Source organism: Macrobrachium nipponense, chromosome 17 (assembly GCF_015104395.2).
Source record: "Macrobrachium nipponense isolate FS-2020 chromosome 17, ASM1510439v2, whole genome shotgun sequence".
Lineage (NCBI taxonomy): Eukaryota > Metazoa > Arthropoda > Malacostraca > Decapoda > Palaemonidae > Macrobrachium > Macrobrachium nipponense.
Genome location: NC_087210.1, coordinates 85,557,496 through 85,573,287, shown reverse-complemented (window position 1 = coordinate 85,573,287; position 15,792 = coordinate 85,557,496). Strand labels below are relative to the sequence as shown.

General features: G+C 37.3%; 1 protein-coding gene across 5 annotated transcripts in view; it reads right to left on the bottom strand.

Moving 5' to 3' along the window:
* Positions 1-454: 454 nt before the first annotated feature.
* The window catches only part of LOC135196424 (solute carrier family 22 member 15-like), a 28,979-nt gene continuing 13,641 nt past the window's right edge, over positions 455-15,792 (bottom strand). For all 5 annotated transcript variants that reach the window (XM_064223236.1, XM_064223235.1, XM_064223238.1 and 2 more), the window contains 8 exons: positions 10,788-10,921; positions 10,073-10,278; positions 9,643-9,864; positions 8,075-8,308; positions 7,184-7,318; positions 5,884-6,045; positions 4,627-4,870; positions 455-3,403 (listed from right to left, as the gene is read on the bottom strand). In XM_064223236.1, coding sequence (XP_064079306.1) covers positions 3,257-3,403; positions 4,627-4,870; positions 5,884-6,045; positions 7,184-7,318; positions 8,075-8,308; positions 9,643-9,864; positions 10,073-10,278; positions 10,788-10,921 — 1,484 coding nt within the window. In that variant the 3' untranslated portion in view covers positions 455-3,256. The remainder of the gene's footprint in view (positions 3,404-4,626; positions 4,871-5,883; positions 6,046-7,183; positions 7,319-8,074; positions 8,309-9,642; positions 9,865-10,072; positions 10,279-10,787; positions 10,922-15,792) is intronic.

Sequence of the window (15,792 nt, the reverse complement as noted above, 5' to 3'; positions counted from 1 at the left end):
AAATGAGTTGGAACAGCCAGATGGGAAGAGATTAAAGAAAATATCATAAGTAGTAAAAGGGAAAGAAATGCAGATGGGAGCCAAAGGGATATATCAAAACAAATTTTGTGATGTGATTGGCACACAGCGGGCTTTACTACCAGGAGTAAGTAACTTGCATATTGAGGAGTTACAATTGACTTTACTTTTGAAAGGTATGTATGAACCACATGAATTCTGTACCTTTTTTCCCCCATATGATTTTCCGTTTTAGAGTACCAGACCTTGGTATCTTGCATTAATAGGCAGTGTATGATTTGATTAAGGTAGATAAGTGACACCATCTACTATCTGGCAAATGAGTATGATGGCAACCGTCCTATGCACACCTAAGACACCCATGTGTTTCAGTCTTTTTCTCATTACATTACAATGTTGAGTTCAGTCTTCTATTAGGATAATTAAACCATGGATACTCTATCACAGTAAACATAGTAAATGTATTTGAAAATATTAATGTCAATTTTCCCCCGTCATCTGTTTTTTACTATTACGTTAACAAAACAAAATTTATTATAATACTTATAGACACATTACAGAACTGTGGAATACAAGAAACAATAAGAATAATAATGATTTCTTAATCTAAATACAGGTATATCACAGCTGCCAATTTTGAAATGTTTGTTACCATTAAAAAATATATGATAGGACTTGGGTAATAATAAGTCTTACATTTCTATGGTTCTTTACAGGAAGGAGATTTAAAGATGGAAGAGTACAAGTCATCATTTGACAAGCAAATTTTAGAAACTAATTTCTGTAAAGTAGTTCTGTGCATACTATTAATTTAACAAGCCTTTACATTTATGATTTCAAAGAGGCAACATATACATCCTAAGCCAACATTCATAAAACAAATTAAGGTTCACCTTTCACACTATTCATATAAAACTTCCTGGTGGGAGGAGAGGCTACTGCTTGCATTATGCCTTGCATCACACTGCTAGATAATATTAAAGGTACTTTGAAACTTTACCCTAATACAATTTTCAACTCCATTTGTGACTAGATGTAATTAGAAACTGTAAGGACACATCATAGCAAACCTTTGAATGACTAACCAAATACCTACTCAAGCAGATAGGCAGTTGAAGTTGGGAAGATCTCGCCAATTTGGATGGAAAGGAAATGTTCTTAAATCAGTCCTGTTATCTATCTATTCAAGGATGTAGAATTGTTCAGTTTATTTGTTAGTTCCAGCTAACTTAATAGGTCCAATCTGGAAGCTATTAAGACTTGCCAAAACTACAATTGGTCACTTATCTGGCTGAGTAGGATAAGGCAGCGGTTAAGGCACAGATACCCATTTGGAGGCTTATGGACTGACATCCCACCAGAGGCTACCCAGTTGGAAAAAGGACCAGCTCACCAGAGGATACCACATGGTCCAGATAAAACTTGCTAATATATTTATGTTGTACAGGAGGCATTGCCCCGCAAACTTCATTTGATTTTGTTAACATGAAAAATAAGTTTGAGCAAGTTGAACTTCCCAGAGCCTGTACATGACGTTTGGCGTTTAATGGCTTCTCCTCCAGGGAAGAGGTTCTAGTGATCTTATCAGTATCTGAAATGAGGAGGTGGCAGGAAAGGTTGGCAGTTAGGTCTATCAGACCTAGAGGAAATACAGTACCTTAATCAATTTGTCAACAGAATGCAGGAGTAACTTGTATTGGCTAGTCTTGTGAAGCGAAAGGGAGACAAAGAATGAGGAGCTGAAGAATAATCTAGGTGAGGTCAGCAAAATAAAAGAATGAACTATACGCTACCAGATTATGGTGTGTGATGTAGCAAAATTCATGAGGTTTACTTAGCCATAGCTATCTAAATTGCCCTACACACTGTATAAGATTTTGGGAAGACTTTTAACAGAAGATCCTCCAGCAAGGAGAAATAGGCGTTTTTGTAAGCAAATCAACTCGTAAAATTCCTAACAGGGATCCTGCGACCCAACACATTTTCTTTCCTATCTATTAATTACTTCCTTTCCTTTCGGTTTCTTCCTACCTAGACCTAGCTGTCAAGCTACCTCAACAATGCATCATTCCAATTTCAGTTCTCATTTCAAAACAAATTCTTCTGAAGAGTACAAGTATTGAAATAAGACTTGTGGCCTCAATAAACTACAATATTACAATTACTGCAAATTATAACCATTCTTAACTCATATAGCTATTTCTTGGTGGAAGAAATAGGAAATTTAATTCCTAAAAATCCTATCACAACAGTTGCTCAGCTGTACACTGAACCCCTGAACTTCAGTACATAAAAAGATATTTGGTATTTACTAAAGGTATGCAGTGTATTACCATAAGTGCTAGTCAATACGCAGAACTGGTGAACAATGAACAACATAGTGGACAACTTAAAACCTTTGACCTAACTGACATCTGGAAAAATTCTTCAGTCTACAGTTTAACAACTTAGAATTTCACAGTTTTTACCACTTTGCTTAATATTTTCATCATCTGCCTACCGAGAAAGTCTGTATAAATAATGAATATGAATATGACTTAGAAAGTCCTTCAAATGATGAAACTTTTATTTTTTGTGCACAAGAAAAAAAATACCCTATCAACGAGTCACAATGAGATACAACCCTAATAAAAAAATATATAGACTCAACTTCCACTAGCACAACCAGGTGCCTTCCAGATTTAGGAACATGTCTAGATCTGGTGAGCATCATACAATGCAGTAAACAGGTGTGTTGAAAGAAAAAATATACAATAAGTCTGTAATTATGTGTAAAAAGTGCACTTAAAAATTACAAATTTATAGAAAAACAACCTTCAGTTTACAAAATAAACCCATCATTCTCCAACAACCAACTTTTTTATATTTTTAAATGAAACAAGTGTACATAAATTTGCATTAAATGTGTTCTTTAAATACATGCAGTAGAGAGTTGCAGCTAAAATAAAACTAATGCATCATCTGGCATAAGATGCATGCATGGTTGAGTAAATTACTGAAGTTGCATATTAAAATTTCTTCACAATAAATATATATTAACAGAAAAATACCTATGATTTAAAAAGCATTTATTTCCTATATAAAAACTTCTCATACTTGCAACTACTATAAAAATATGAGCATATCTTTTGATTTACTGTTTTGTTCTGAAGTACACTTTTTTTTTTTTTTTTTTTTATCATATAAATGATGACAGTAATTGCCTCTGAGAGACAGCATTGACCCTGCAAAACATGTATTAGTCTTCAATCAGAAGAACTTGATCTTCAGACTTCGATTTGTGAGCACCTCCTGGGCTTCGTGATCTAGGAAATACAGATACATCAACTTCTTCTTCATCCATCTGAAGTTTCTTGTACTTATAATCATCATCCACACCTCCTTTCTGGAAAATTAATTCACCAGTTACATTTTGAACAAAAAATATATGCTAGCAGAAGGAATTAAGATCAGCACAAACTATCTATCAATACTGCACTGACTTCCTCCTTAAACAGACAATAACACATTTCTTAGCTGTAAGGGCACTGTATTCTTCAAAAGTTTAAATATGAATTCAAAAGACTAAGGTAGTGCTGTATAAATTACCCTTTCTATACAGCATGGTTTACATAACTGTAGGTCTTGATAAGGGAACTTATCAACATTTTTCATGCTCAAATAAATTTGAGATATTCTGAAGTAGGCTGAGAAAATGCTACATGTGAAAGTTAAAGAAATAAGAAAGCCAGGAGAGCAGAGGACAACAAGGAATGGATTACAAGTTAAAAGGATAAATTAATGCAACTGAAGGTGGAGTTAATATTGTAAAGAATCTCTGGGGCGGTCTACCACATCATTTAAATGTTTTCCCTTGAGGGCCAATTAAACACTGTACCAGAACCTGACATTTCCCTATTCAGCTTGGATTATCAAAAGTTTATAAAAGTTACTTGGTACTAATCATTTAGGGAGCACCTACAGCTTTTGAGATTAATTTGTTAAACAAATTCCACATAATTAACATAACAAAATCCATCATATAATATGTAATGTTCACCTGGGGTCTCAAAACAGGAAAGCGTGTTGTGATAGTCGTAATAAAGCAAAGTAATAAACTGCTCCCAGGGCACAAAGCAAAAAACCTAAGCCCTTATATTAAACACAAAATTACTATTAGGCACACCTGAATCGTCGGAAGATTGCAAGTTACCATTCTGTGCAAGTTACCATTCTGGAACATGTGGCACTCAGTGAATTAATCTACACCCTTTGTGTTATCGTTTATAACTTTTAAATTGTTTACAACTTTTATAAAAGAAAAAAAAAATTTTTCCATCAGATTTTCCCATTGCAGATTATGCATGGAATAAATTCTATTCACTGTATTCTGTCTTGTACTCTTTCTAACTGCATCCCATCTGGTCAACATTTTCATTTATGGCCATCTTTCGATGAATCTCTGCGCCTTCCTGCTCGACAGAGGACAAGCCTCTTAAAAAAAACTGGAGAGAGTCAAGAAGACGATGAATAATGTTCGATACGCCATTTTGTAAATGAAAATAACCATCCAAATTAAAGCAAAACTATAATTAAAAGAGAAACTTTGTAAAACAAGAATTGACTCACTGATGTGGTTCGAAGTGCAAGGATATCAGCAACAGATTCAGGCATGGGTTGCCCCATTGTTTCTGGCAACTTAAGGTTCAGTAACCCAGCAATGAAGGTCATGGCCCCAAGGGCTGTAAACTGTAGATTAGGGACTACGTCACCAAGCATTAATATAAACGGCGACACAATTCCACCAAACCTGGCAGCGACAGACACAATTCCCATACCGGAGTTACGTATTTCCGTCGGGAAAATTTCAGCACTGAAAATGCGAGAAGAGAAATGTTTAGGCGAATCTCACAGAATTCTTTAATTTTTTTGTGTGTAACATTAATATTTCTCTTATAAAAATATAATATTAAGTAAATATAAGGATTCCAAGTTGTAACAGTATTATTTGTTGATTTTAGTAAGCTTTCACAAGAAATGAAAAAAGCAACTGTAACATTAAATCATTCGGACAGTTACTTTAAAGAGAATAAGTCTTAGATTAAAATGTGGCAAAGATAATGTTTTGCTTATATTAATATATTCAAGTCTGACTGCAGTCTTACACACGCAGATAAGTTATTTGCTTCAATGAAAGCTTAAAAATCACAACTAGCAATTAATTGCAACTAATAAAAATAATGATATTTGGTTTTACATTTTGAACTTGAAAGATACCAATTCTTTCAATATCATGAGACTGATGCAATTAAGACATGGAGGGAGTATGTTCCCTGTGAAAAATACCAATATCCTTTGCATACTCCAACAAAGAGCTCTACATTCTTTATGTTATATTTGTTATGATTTTGTCCTGATAAGGTAGAGGCACTAAGAAAAAGCATGTTTCATAACTAAGTTATAAATATTAATCTAGAATGTCCATAGGATAGCAACATAATCCATAATTTTCAATTTGGCTCAAAATTTAGATCTACATTTCAAGAGAATAGACGAAAATAAAATTTAATTAAAATACCATTAAATATATTACGTATGTACAAATACCTATATGTACATATATAGTAACCATCCTTAAGACATTTTATAATAAAATTAACATGCTCATGATCAATATACCATAATATTGTACAGGTTGGTACTGATGAAAATAATTTAATTTGGACTTATATCTTCCTTCATGGAATTAAAATTTTCTTTTTTTTCCTAAGACCACAAATTCATACCAATTATTTCAACTGAAGACGGTAACATGACATTTCCTTTATTCACAAATTTCATTACCAACATTCGATTATGATAAAAATGAATATAATCATGACTTACCTATGAACATAGCAAATGGCAAAACTTGAGGCAATACTCAGTTTACCACAGAGTGCCAAGGTTGTTGTATAGACAACAAAGGACGGAGGAATAAACTGTATGACTAAACATGCAACACCACCAACTAACATGAACCCACAGAGTGTGAGACGACGGCCTAACCTGAAACAGTAGACATTAATAATGAGAATTCAATGTTTTCAAGATTATGTTATGATAGACATGCAGGCTTTGTAGAAGTAAAATATTTTTGTTACTTATGCAAAACAATTTGGATAATTTTGAGGGAAAACAGAAACAGACTTGTAATATCACGTTAATTAATAGCATAATGAGTATTTACAAAGAAAACGGAAGAGACTACAGAATGCTGAGATCCACACACGAGTTTTTGATTGATTTATGGAAGTTCCTGTCAACCCAAACAATGGGTCACTTTTGGCCATTCACACTTACGAGTGAAAAGAGGGAGTTGGTGTAGTTGGACATCAAGATAGAAAGAATGAAGGTGGATGTGATATCTTACTTGGCCCAAACCACTTTTAACTTTCTACTGTACACCTTCCGACAATTTAAGGGAGAAAGTTGAATAGGAAATAGAAACTTTAAGGAATGGGAAAAGTCGCTCGTGAAAGGTAAAAAAATCTACTATAAGTAAACATTCAAGCTAGTTTGCACCTTAATTATTAATTATTTCTTTTTATATATTACAGGTCTGCAGTATATTTAGAAGATATAAACAGAATATTTTTTTTTTTATCAATCTGTTACTACTGTCATGGGAAATATAGGACTGTTTACACTTAACCTTACACAATTAAGGCTAGCACTGAGAACTTGAAAGCCTTTGAAGTAGTCTGAAGCTACTTCTTGAACAGGGGCCACACTGAAAGTTCTAAAAAACAGTCATTGAAGGCTAATGACTATCCTGATGCTGCTCCTACTATAGCTAGCATGATGGCAACAATCTGTAGGTTTATATTGTATATAAGAGTACCAGAATTAAAGTCTGCAAGAGAGAAGTATGAACAATGATTAGATAATGAACTCAGTTTGGCCAGCTTATCTACTGATATAGTCATCACAAGACAGTGAGAATGCAAAATTTTTTTATGGCTACAGACATTAAAAGTAAAGTTCCCTTTCAAGAAACTATATTCAGAGAGCAAAAAGGCCAAGTGAATATTTCACAACAATTAAAGAAATAAAAACAATAACAGTAATCATCTTTCCTATTTTCTGGTAATTAAGAGGAAAACTCTTATTACAAAATCGGAATTGGCGAGTCAAAATCACTTACCGATCAATAATAGCAACAGCAATCAGGCAAGAGGGGATTTCAATAAGTCCACTTAATGTGGTTGACAAGTAGACATTTCCTCCCAAGTTGCTGGCAGCCATAGTTAAGCCATAGTAAACTGCACTGTTAACAAACCTGTGAAAATAAGTTATGAAGATGACAACAGCTAACATTTGTTCATTGTTCTCCTATAACTTTTAATTTTTTCCAGTAGAAACAAAGTAACACGACTGTCCTTATTTGCTTGACAATGAAACTTCCTCCATAATCCACTACAGAAAATGGAGAACACTGCTCTTATGACATCTAGTTTTGGGATGTACACTTTGGTCCAAAGACAAGTCATTAACAGAAAGATAACAACAGGTCTGTCTCAGATTTATATGACTTCTTCAGCCAGTGTATGTAGTTACTTTTTTATGTTTGGATATTGAATCTGGTGTCAATTTAAAGTGAATCATTATACTTTATCATAGTAATTCCTAGAAGGAAAAAGATGAAAAGAAACACAATAGTAATGAAAGTTACATTTGTCAAAAACAAAAAAGTTTATACAGATGTAAAAGAACTTTATTCTCTGGCCACAAAATAAAAATATTGTAACCCAATATTTACAATACCTTCAAATAAATGTCTTTAGAAAAGTAGAAATGGTGGAGTGCGATTTAAACCATACAGTCCAAACTTTTGCAGATATTGAAAGAGATAAAGCTTAAAACTGGCTCAAAAGTCAAATTTCTGCAATGGCTTTTTAAAGCTCATTATCATTTGCCACATATCACTGATAAAAATGTAAAATCATTTATAGGCAATCAAGAATAATCTTTGTAATAATAAAAATTTCCATTCAGCATGGTGTCACAGGATTATTTTAGTTCTCAGACAACTTACCATGAATAAACCTGGATAAGAGTTAGCATCAGGACGTAAGGATGATATACCAATTCCCTAATTCCTTGGGACTTTTTGACTTTTGATTCCTCACCATTGCTACTTGTAGTTACTTCCCAGTGGCTGGGAAGTTCATCCAGTTTTCCATTTTTCTTTGCCATTAGTTCTAGGACTTTCTTTGCTTCTGCTTGCTGGCCTTTGATTGCCAACCAACGAGGGCTTTCAGGAACGATGCTGAAAAGATTTACAGCAATTAAAACTGTTACATTCCAGCTCTATAAAAACTTAAATTCAGTAGTTTGTGAATTCAAAACTACTGGTAAAACATGAAGACTTTAACTTACCAAGGAGTTATATTTTTCTGGAAACATGTAAAAGGCAGATAATGAATAAATGCAGAAAAATCCCAAATCCCCCTTTCCACAAGAAAAACATAGTAATCAAAGTAATACAATTTATCTAGTCTTCCTCTCAAGCAAGTCATGGGAAAATCCCTTAATACACTATGAACTTTAACCATGTGTAGATGTAGGTAAAGTAAGTTATTGTCGATCTCTATCTTTCTCTCACTATTTTAACTCCATTACAATTTATTCACATCTGGGAAACTGCAGATGCCAGTTACCTTCTTCATTACGTAAATGCCTCCCACAATTACATTGATATATATTTTTTCTATGTCATTGTGGAGGCATCCATTTCCAATCATCCCACTATCCATATCTATTACAAACCACAATCATTACCAGATGGGCTTCTGAGAACCTACTTTACATTATGGTTTACTATTATGGTAAACTATTCCTCCTTAGGTTCATCTGTTGGCTTATGAGTCCTACAACCAAGTGCATACCAACAAAAGCTGACTATAGTACACGATCTTCTTACATTATAGTCATCCCAGTTGGTAACCAGCCTGAGAAGAGCCTTTATTAGGCTCAGAGGTCTGGATAAACTAACCCTTTATAATAATAATAATAATAATAATCCCGTTGGAAAGCTACCATGTACTGTATTCAAACTGTCTCCCCACCTAACTCAAGACTATGTTTTTTTTATACTTAAAAACTTTTCATACTTAAGCCAAATGTTGCATATAATGGAGGTGGGATATCTCTCTAACTAGGGTAAGAGGATCCCTTTCAATTTTTTTTACATACACTGTTACATACTTTGAACCAACTTATAAGCCCACAGTTTGTATGTAAAAACAAAAAAATAATTTAACTTATGTGCTTTAGATAAAATCCAATTTCAAGTACCATAGTCCACAAATTTTAAGCAAGAGAATATTTGATAATCAGTCTTCATTGAAATAGCAAATCTAACAGTTTAAAAGTAAAATATATGAGGTATAACCCAGCGCTAACATTTACAAAATACTGTCTTCTGATTTCCATAAGACACACCATAACAAAATAAAATATTTGGTAAGCAGGTGTCAATAAGTTAGCATTAACAAACCTACTTAGCATTAACAAATGCAGAAAAACAATGTTCCAACAAATTATGAATAGTGCATTGCATACAGTCATAATCAACTTGAATTACTGCAAACTGCCACTTACCAAGAGAGAGGAAGGAAAAGTATGCCAGAAACTGCGCATATGAAACTCAATGTTCTCCAGTCTGGGATTATTGCTGCCATTCCAGAAAATATTGCAATTCCAATGGCAAAAAATACTGCCAGCATAATGCCACAAGAGCTGCGATAATTTGTACCAACTAATTCTTGGGACAAAACAAAGCTAGCTAAAATAACTAAGGCACAGCATATTCCACCAACAAAACTGAAAAACAAAAGAAAATAATCAAATTAGCCAAATGTAAGATGTTGAAAATAAAAAGTGGCTTAAAATCTCATACACAAGTAGTCATTATTACTATACAAAAAAATTTATTGATAGCCAATGCTTTATAGAGATATGCTATATTGATTTTATAAGGGTAGTAGAAAATACATAAATATCTAATTCAAGGACAGAGAACCTCTCTTACCGAAGGCCAATCATGATAGCAAAGGTCGGGGCATAGGAGCTGAAACCTTCAAAGGCTATCGTGCCAAGAAGTGACACCATGAGAGTTTTCAGCCTTCCAAATTTGTCGGCAGTCCCTCCAAGGACTAAGGCTCCTGTCATAACACCTCCCATCCATATTGACTGGGCAAATGCAACTTTGTATTTCTGATCACAGATAAAGTTCCACTGAAAAAAAAAAAAAAGAATAGTTTGTTCAGCTACTTTTTAGTAAAACATGTCTGACTTTTGAGAGCATTCGATCAAGTAATATTTTTGCGACAAAAATATAAAATTAGCATTCATTACCCTTCAATTTCTTCATGCTGCACTAGTTATCCAATAACACACACATCATCAGTGACTAATAACATAATTAGCTAGGCATAAAATTTTATATAATATTCATGTTCAATTAATACAAATCTCTTACTCTACTTATATATACTAAAAGCATTGATAAAGGGAAGATTTAATTATTTTACAAGGTGATATGTATACCTAAAACAAAAGGTATCTATTCTTCCTTAAGGAAGCACCCCGACACTGGAGGAACTCCTTCAATAAGTCACGAAAGTCCTCTGTCATTTTGGAAGGGTAATGAAACAGCAGAATGATAAGAGGAAACTGGGGCTTAGTGCCACTGGTCACTGTAACTAGCATTTAGTTAATTTTATTATGGACAAATACAAACTCACCTCTGTTGGAAAAGACCTAAATTTGGAGGTGTACGATAAACGACAATCTTGCACTCTATTGTTGAAGCACTGGTTGACCAAGGGATCAGCTTTAGTGTCTCCATCTTTGTAACACTTGAAAGTTGGATCTAACCCTGTGTAATGATTCAGAAATAAATAATTCCACAAATATTAAACCTTGGTAACAAAAGAAGGAAAAATGTCATTGCCAATATATTTGACTCTCAGTGAGAATCTACAGGTATGATTTGTTAATGTATTAAAATCAATCACCACAATAAAGCACACAACACTGAGCAAAAGACAATAATATAAACAACAAATATAAAATCAATGATGTTGAACAGGTATCCACATTAAACATTAAACAGTAGTGTATATGTATACAATCATAAAAAATTATTCTTGGAACACATGTTAACCCAATCAGGGGAACAGTTTCATAAATGCAAAACAGACAACAAGCATATAACTTCAAGGTTCTTCCCTAAAAAAGGCATGCTATTCGAATGTATTCTACACAAGAATAACTTCTTGTACAGCACAGTGTTTTGATGCCAGAAAAACCAGCTTTTTGAAAATAAGTAAAGTTTGTTGGTATTGTTGGATAATTCATTAAAGGACATATCTGGAATTATCTGTTAATACAAAGACACATGCATTCTTGAATCTTGGTATGTACGTTATGTGTATTTTAGCAGAATTAAAATTTACAGTTACAATAATGCAATAATAAAATTTTTTTCAAGTAATATGATATTGTTAAACTACAATAAAGTTTTGTACATACTTACCTGGCAGATATATACTTAGCTATAGTCTCCGACGTTCCCGACAGAATTTCAAATCTCGCGGCACACGCGACAGGTAGGTCAGGTGGTCTACCTTACCCGCCGCTGGGTGGCGGATGTACGAACCACTCCCGTAAGCTTGTCAGATTTTTCTCTTCCACCTGTCTCCTGAGGGGAGGCTGGGTGGGCCATTAATCGTATATATCTGCCAGGTAAGTATGTACAAAACTTTATTGTAGTTTAACAATATCATTTTGTACATGAACTTCCCTGACAGATATATACTTAGCTGATTGGCACCCTTGGTGGAGGGTAAGAGACAGCTCAATAATACAGGTGGAAACAACTAATGTTGTAGGATATAAAACCTTGGTTCTCACCTTTTCAGGATGAAGACTTCATAGATACTATCTCTGAGTCTGCATTGCCTGGAGAGCTACAGCTAGGACGTGACCTGATGCTGAAAGACTCTCGGATCTACCACTGGGATATGTGATCCCCTATTGTGGTAGAATCCAAGTCGGATGCTGTTAGAGGGACCTTGTCCGCTTACCTAACAGATCCTTACCACTACCTCTGCAAGGAGCCAAAACCCACCAGACCACCTAACCAAAATACAAAGGGTTAATATTACGACAAAAAGAGGTGCCTCCTGCAACCTCTTTCAGACAACCAAAAAACAACAATATAAAATATAGGGTAACATATAAAAAATTTACACAGGATAAGTTTCAGCTCCCTGCCCCAGCACCGAATCCGCCGATACGAAAGGACCCAAGGCGAAGCATTTATCATATGTGATTTTTACATCACGTAGGTAGTGGTTTGCGAAAACCGATTGGCATCTCCAAAAAGTCGCCTCCATCAAGTTCCGCACAGACATATTTTTTCTGAATGCAAGCGAAGTTGCGATGGCTCTCACCTCGTGAGCTTCACTTTCAGTAGTCTAAAATGTTCTTCCTTACAGGCAACATGTGCCTCTGTAATAAGGCTTCTCAGAAAAAAGGAAAGAGCATTCTTCGACATGGGCCGAGGGGGGTCCTTTACGGAGCACCAAAGCACATCTTGATTAGCCTTAAGTTTTGTTCCTTCCTCTTAAGGAAATACTCATAATTCTCATAGGGCAAAGAGTTCTTTCAGGCTCTTCCCCTACTAGAAAAGATAAACTACGAACTTCAAAGCTCCTGGGCCAAGGGCGTGATGGGTTTTTCATTCTTTGCAAGGAAACTTGGAAGAAACGAACACACCATAGAATCTTCCTTAAACCCTACATTGCCCTCAATAGCTTGGAGCTCACTCACTCTCTTAGCTGTAGCTAGGGCCAAAAGGAAGATAGCCTTCTTCGTCAGATCCTTGAAAGAGGCTAAGCCAGGAGGTTCGAATCTAGACGATCCAAGGAATTGTAGAACTACCGTCTAGATTCCAGTTCGGTACTATATGAGGACGCTTAATGGTTTCAAATGATCTAATAGATCATGCAGGTCCTTATCATCGGATATATTTAAGCCTCTATGCCGAAATACCGCCGCCAACATACTGCGGTATCCCTTAATAGTTGACACAACCAGATGACATTCTTCTTTGAGGAAAATAAGGAAATCCGCAATTTGGGTCACAAGAGGTACTGGGAAGAGGAAATGTTCTTCCTCTTGCACCAACGTCTGAAGACATCCACTTTGACTGGTATACACGCAAGGTGGAGGTCTCCTCGCTCTTGCGATTGCTTTAGCAGCTGTTGCTGAAAAGCCTTTCGCTCTGACCAAACTTTGGACAGTCTGAAGCCAGTCAGACTGAGAGCGAGGAGATTTTTGTGGTACCTGTCGAAGTGGGGTTGTCTGAGTAGATCGCTCCTTAGCGGGAGCGATCTTGGAAAGGTCCACCAACCATTCCAGTACCTCTGTGAACCATTCTTGGCCGGCCAAAAGGGAGCGATTAAGGTCATTCTCGTTGAATCGGACTCTACGAACTTCTTGATGGTTAGCCCCAGGATCTTGAAGGGGGGAAACGCGTAGACGTCGAGTCCGTTCCAGTCTAGAAGAAGAGCATCTATTGCTACTGCCTCTGGATCCGATATCGGAGAGCAGTAAGGATCCAGCCTTCCTTGTTCTTTGACGTGGCAAAGAGGTCTATGTGTGGCCTGCCCCATAACTTCCACAGGCTCTGGCATACATCCAGATGAAGGGTCCACTCTGTGGGAAGGACCTGATCTTTCCTGCTGAGGAGATCTGCTCTTACATTCCTTTCTCCCTGCACGAACCTGGTGAGAAGCTTGATTCCTCTTTCTTCTGCCCACAGAAGAAGGTCTCTTGCTGTCTCGTACAGGAGAAGGAATGCTCCCCCCCGCCCCCTGTTTCCTGATATATGCCAGAGCTGTAGTGTTGTCCGCGTTGACCTGCACTACCGATCTTCTGACTTTGGGCTCGAAAGCCTTCAGAGCCAACCACACAGCCATCAACTCCTTTCTGTTGATGTGCCAGGCTACCTGGTCCCCCACCCAGGTACCTGACACTTCGCTGGTTCCCAGAGTTGCACCCCACCCCATGTCCGACGCGTCGGAGAACAACACCAGGTTGGGGGTCTGTGATTGAAGAGACAGTCCCTTTTCGCAAAGAGGTTGGGATCTGTCCACCATAAGAGATGTTTCTTGATGTCCTGGGATAACGACAGGGAGAACGTCAAATCCTGAGAACGACGACTCCAATTCCGATGAAGAAAGAATTGGAGCGGTCTCCGGTGCAACCTTCCTAGGGAAACAAATTGCTCCAGAGAGGAGAGCGTCCCCAGCAGACTCATCCACTCCCTCACTGTGCATACTTCTTTCCCTAAGAAGGTTGTTACTCACCTCGAATCCTCGGGCTATCCTTTCCTGCGAGGGAAAAGCCCGAAAACTCAGAGAGTTCATCTGTATCCCGAGATACACACACTCTTGCTCGGGAATTAGTGATGACTTCTTGAAATTGACGAGAAGTCCCAAAGCCTTCGTCAATTCTAAAGTTACTTGTAAGTCCTTCAAACAACGATCTTCTGAATTGGCCCTTATTAGCCAATCGTCGAGGTACATGGATATCCTCACCCCTTTCAAATGAAGCCATTGAGCCACATTCCTCAAAATCCCGTGAACACTTGAGGGGCCGTCGAGAGGCCGAAACACAGAGCCCTGAACTGAAAAAATTTTACCCCCCCATCATGAATCTGAGAAACTTCCTCGAGGAAGGATGGATCGGTACGTGGAAGTAAGCGTCCTGTAAATCCAAGGAAACCATCCAGTCCCCTGGACGAAGTGCTGCCAGCACTGATGAAGGCGTTTCCATCGTGACTTCTTACTTTTCTACGAAGAAGTCAGGGCGCTTACATCCAACACCGGTCTCCATCCCCCTGAGGACTTCGGAACTAGGAAAAGGCGGTTGTAGAAGCCCGATGAATGATGGTCTGTCACTAGTTCGATAGCCCCTTCTCCAGCATCTGATCTACTGCTAGATGGAGAGCTTGATTCATGATGGGGTCTCTGTACCTGGCCGTCAGTCCCTTGGGATGGTCGTCAAGGGAGGTCTTTCGACGAAAGGGATGAGGTAACCTCTCCTCAAAATAGAAAGGGTCCAAGGATCCGCCCCTTTTTGGGCCCAGACTTCTGCAAACTCTAAGAGTCTGGCGCCCACCGTTGTTTGAAGGACTTGCAAGTTATTTGGGGGGGGGCTTTAACAGACTTGGCGAAAGTCTTACCCCTTCTTGAAGGTCTACGACCTCTAAACGTAGAGGTTCTTGATGAAGATGCCCCTCGAAAGGGTTCTTCGAAACACATTGCCTTTTCCTTCTTAGCCTTGGTAGGGAAGGAAGGGCGAGGTTTTTCTTGCCGACTGTGCCAAAAGGTCCTGGGTGGCTTTGGCCGAAAGTGACCTCGAAATGTCCTGCACTCGATGTTTCGGGAACGAACTGAGTAGACAGAGGAGCAAACAGCAAAGAAGACCTCTGAGCATGGGAGACCGACTTCGTTAAGAAGGAACAATAAACCGACCTCTTCTTCACGATCCCGGCCCCATAAAGGGAGTCGATTTCACTCGCTCCGTCTCTTACCGACTTGTCCATACAAGACAAAACACACATAAGATCTTCTGGCGAAATGGACTCTGGCACTTCAATTTTCTTGGCTAGGACTCCCAACGACCAATCAAGGAAGTTAAATACTTCTAGCACTCTAAACATACCTTTGAACAAAT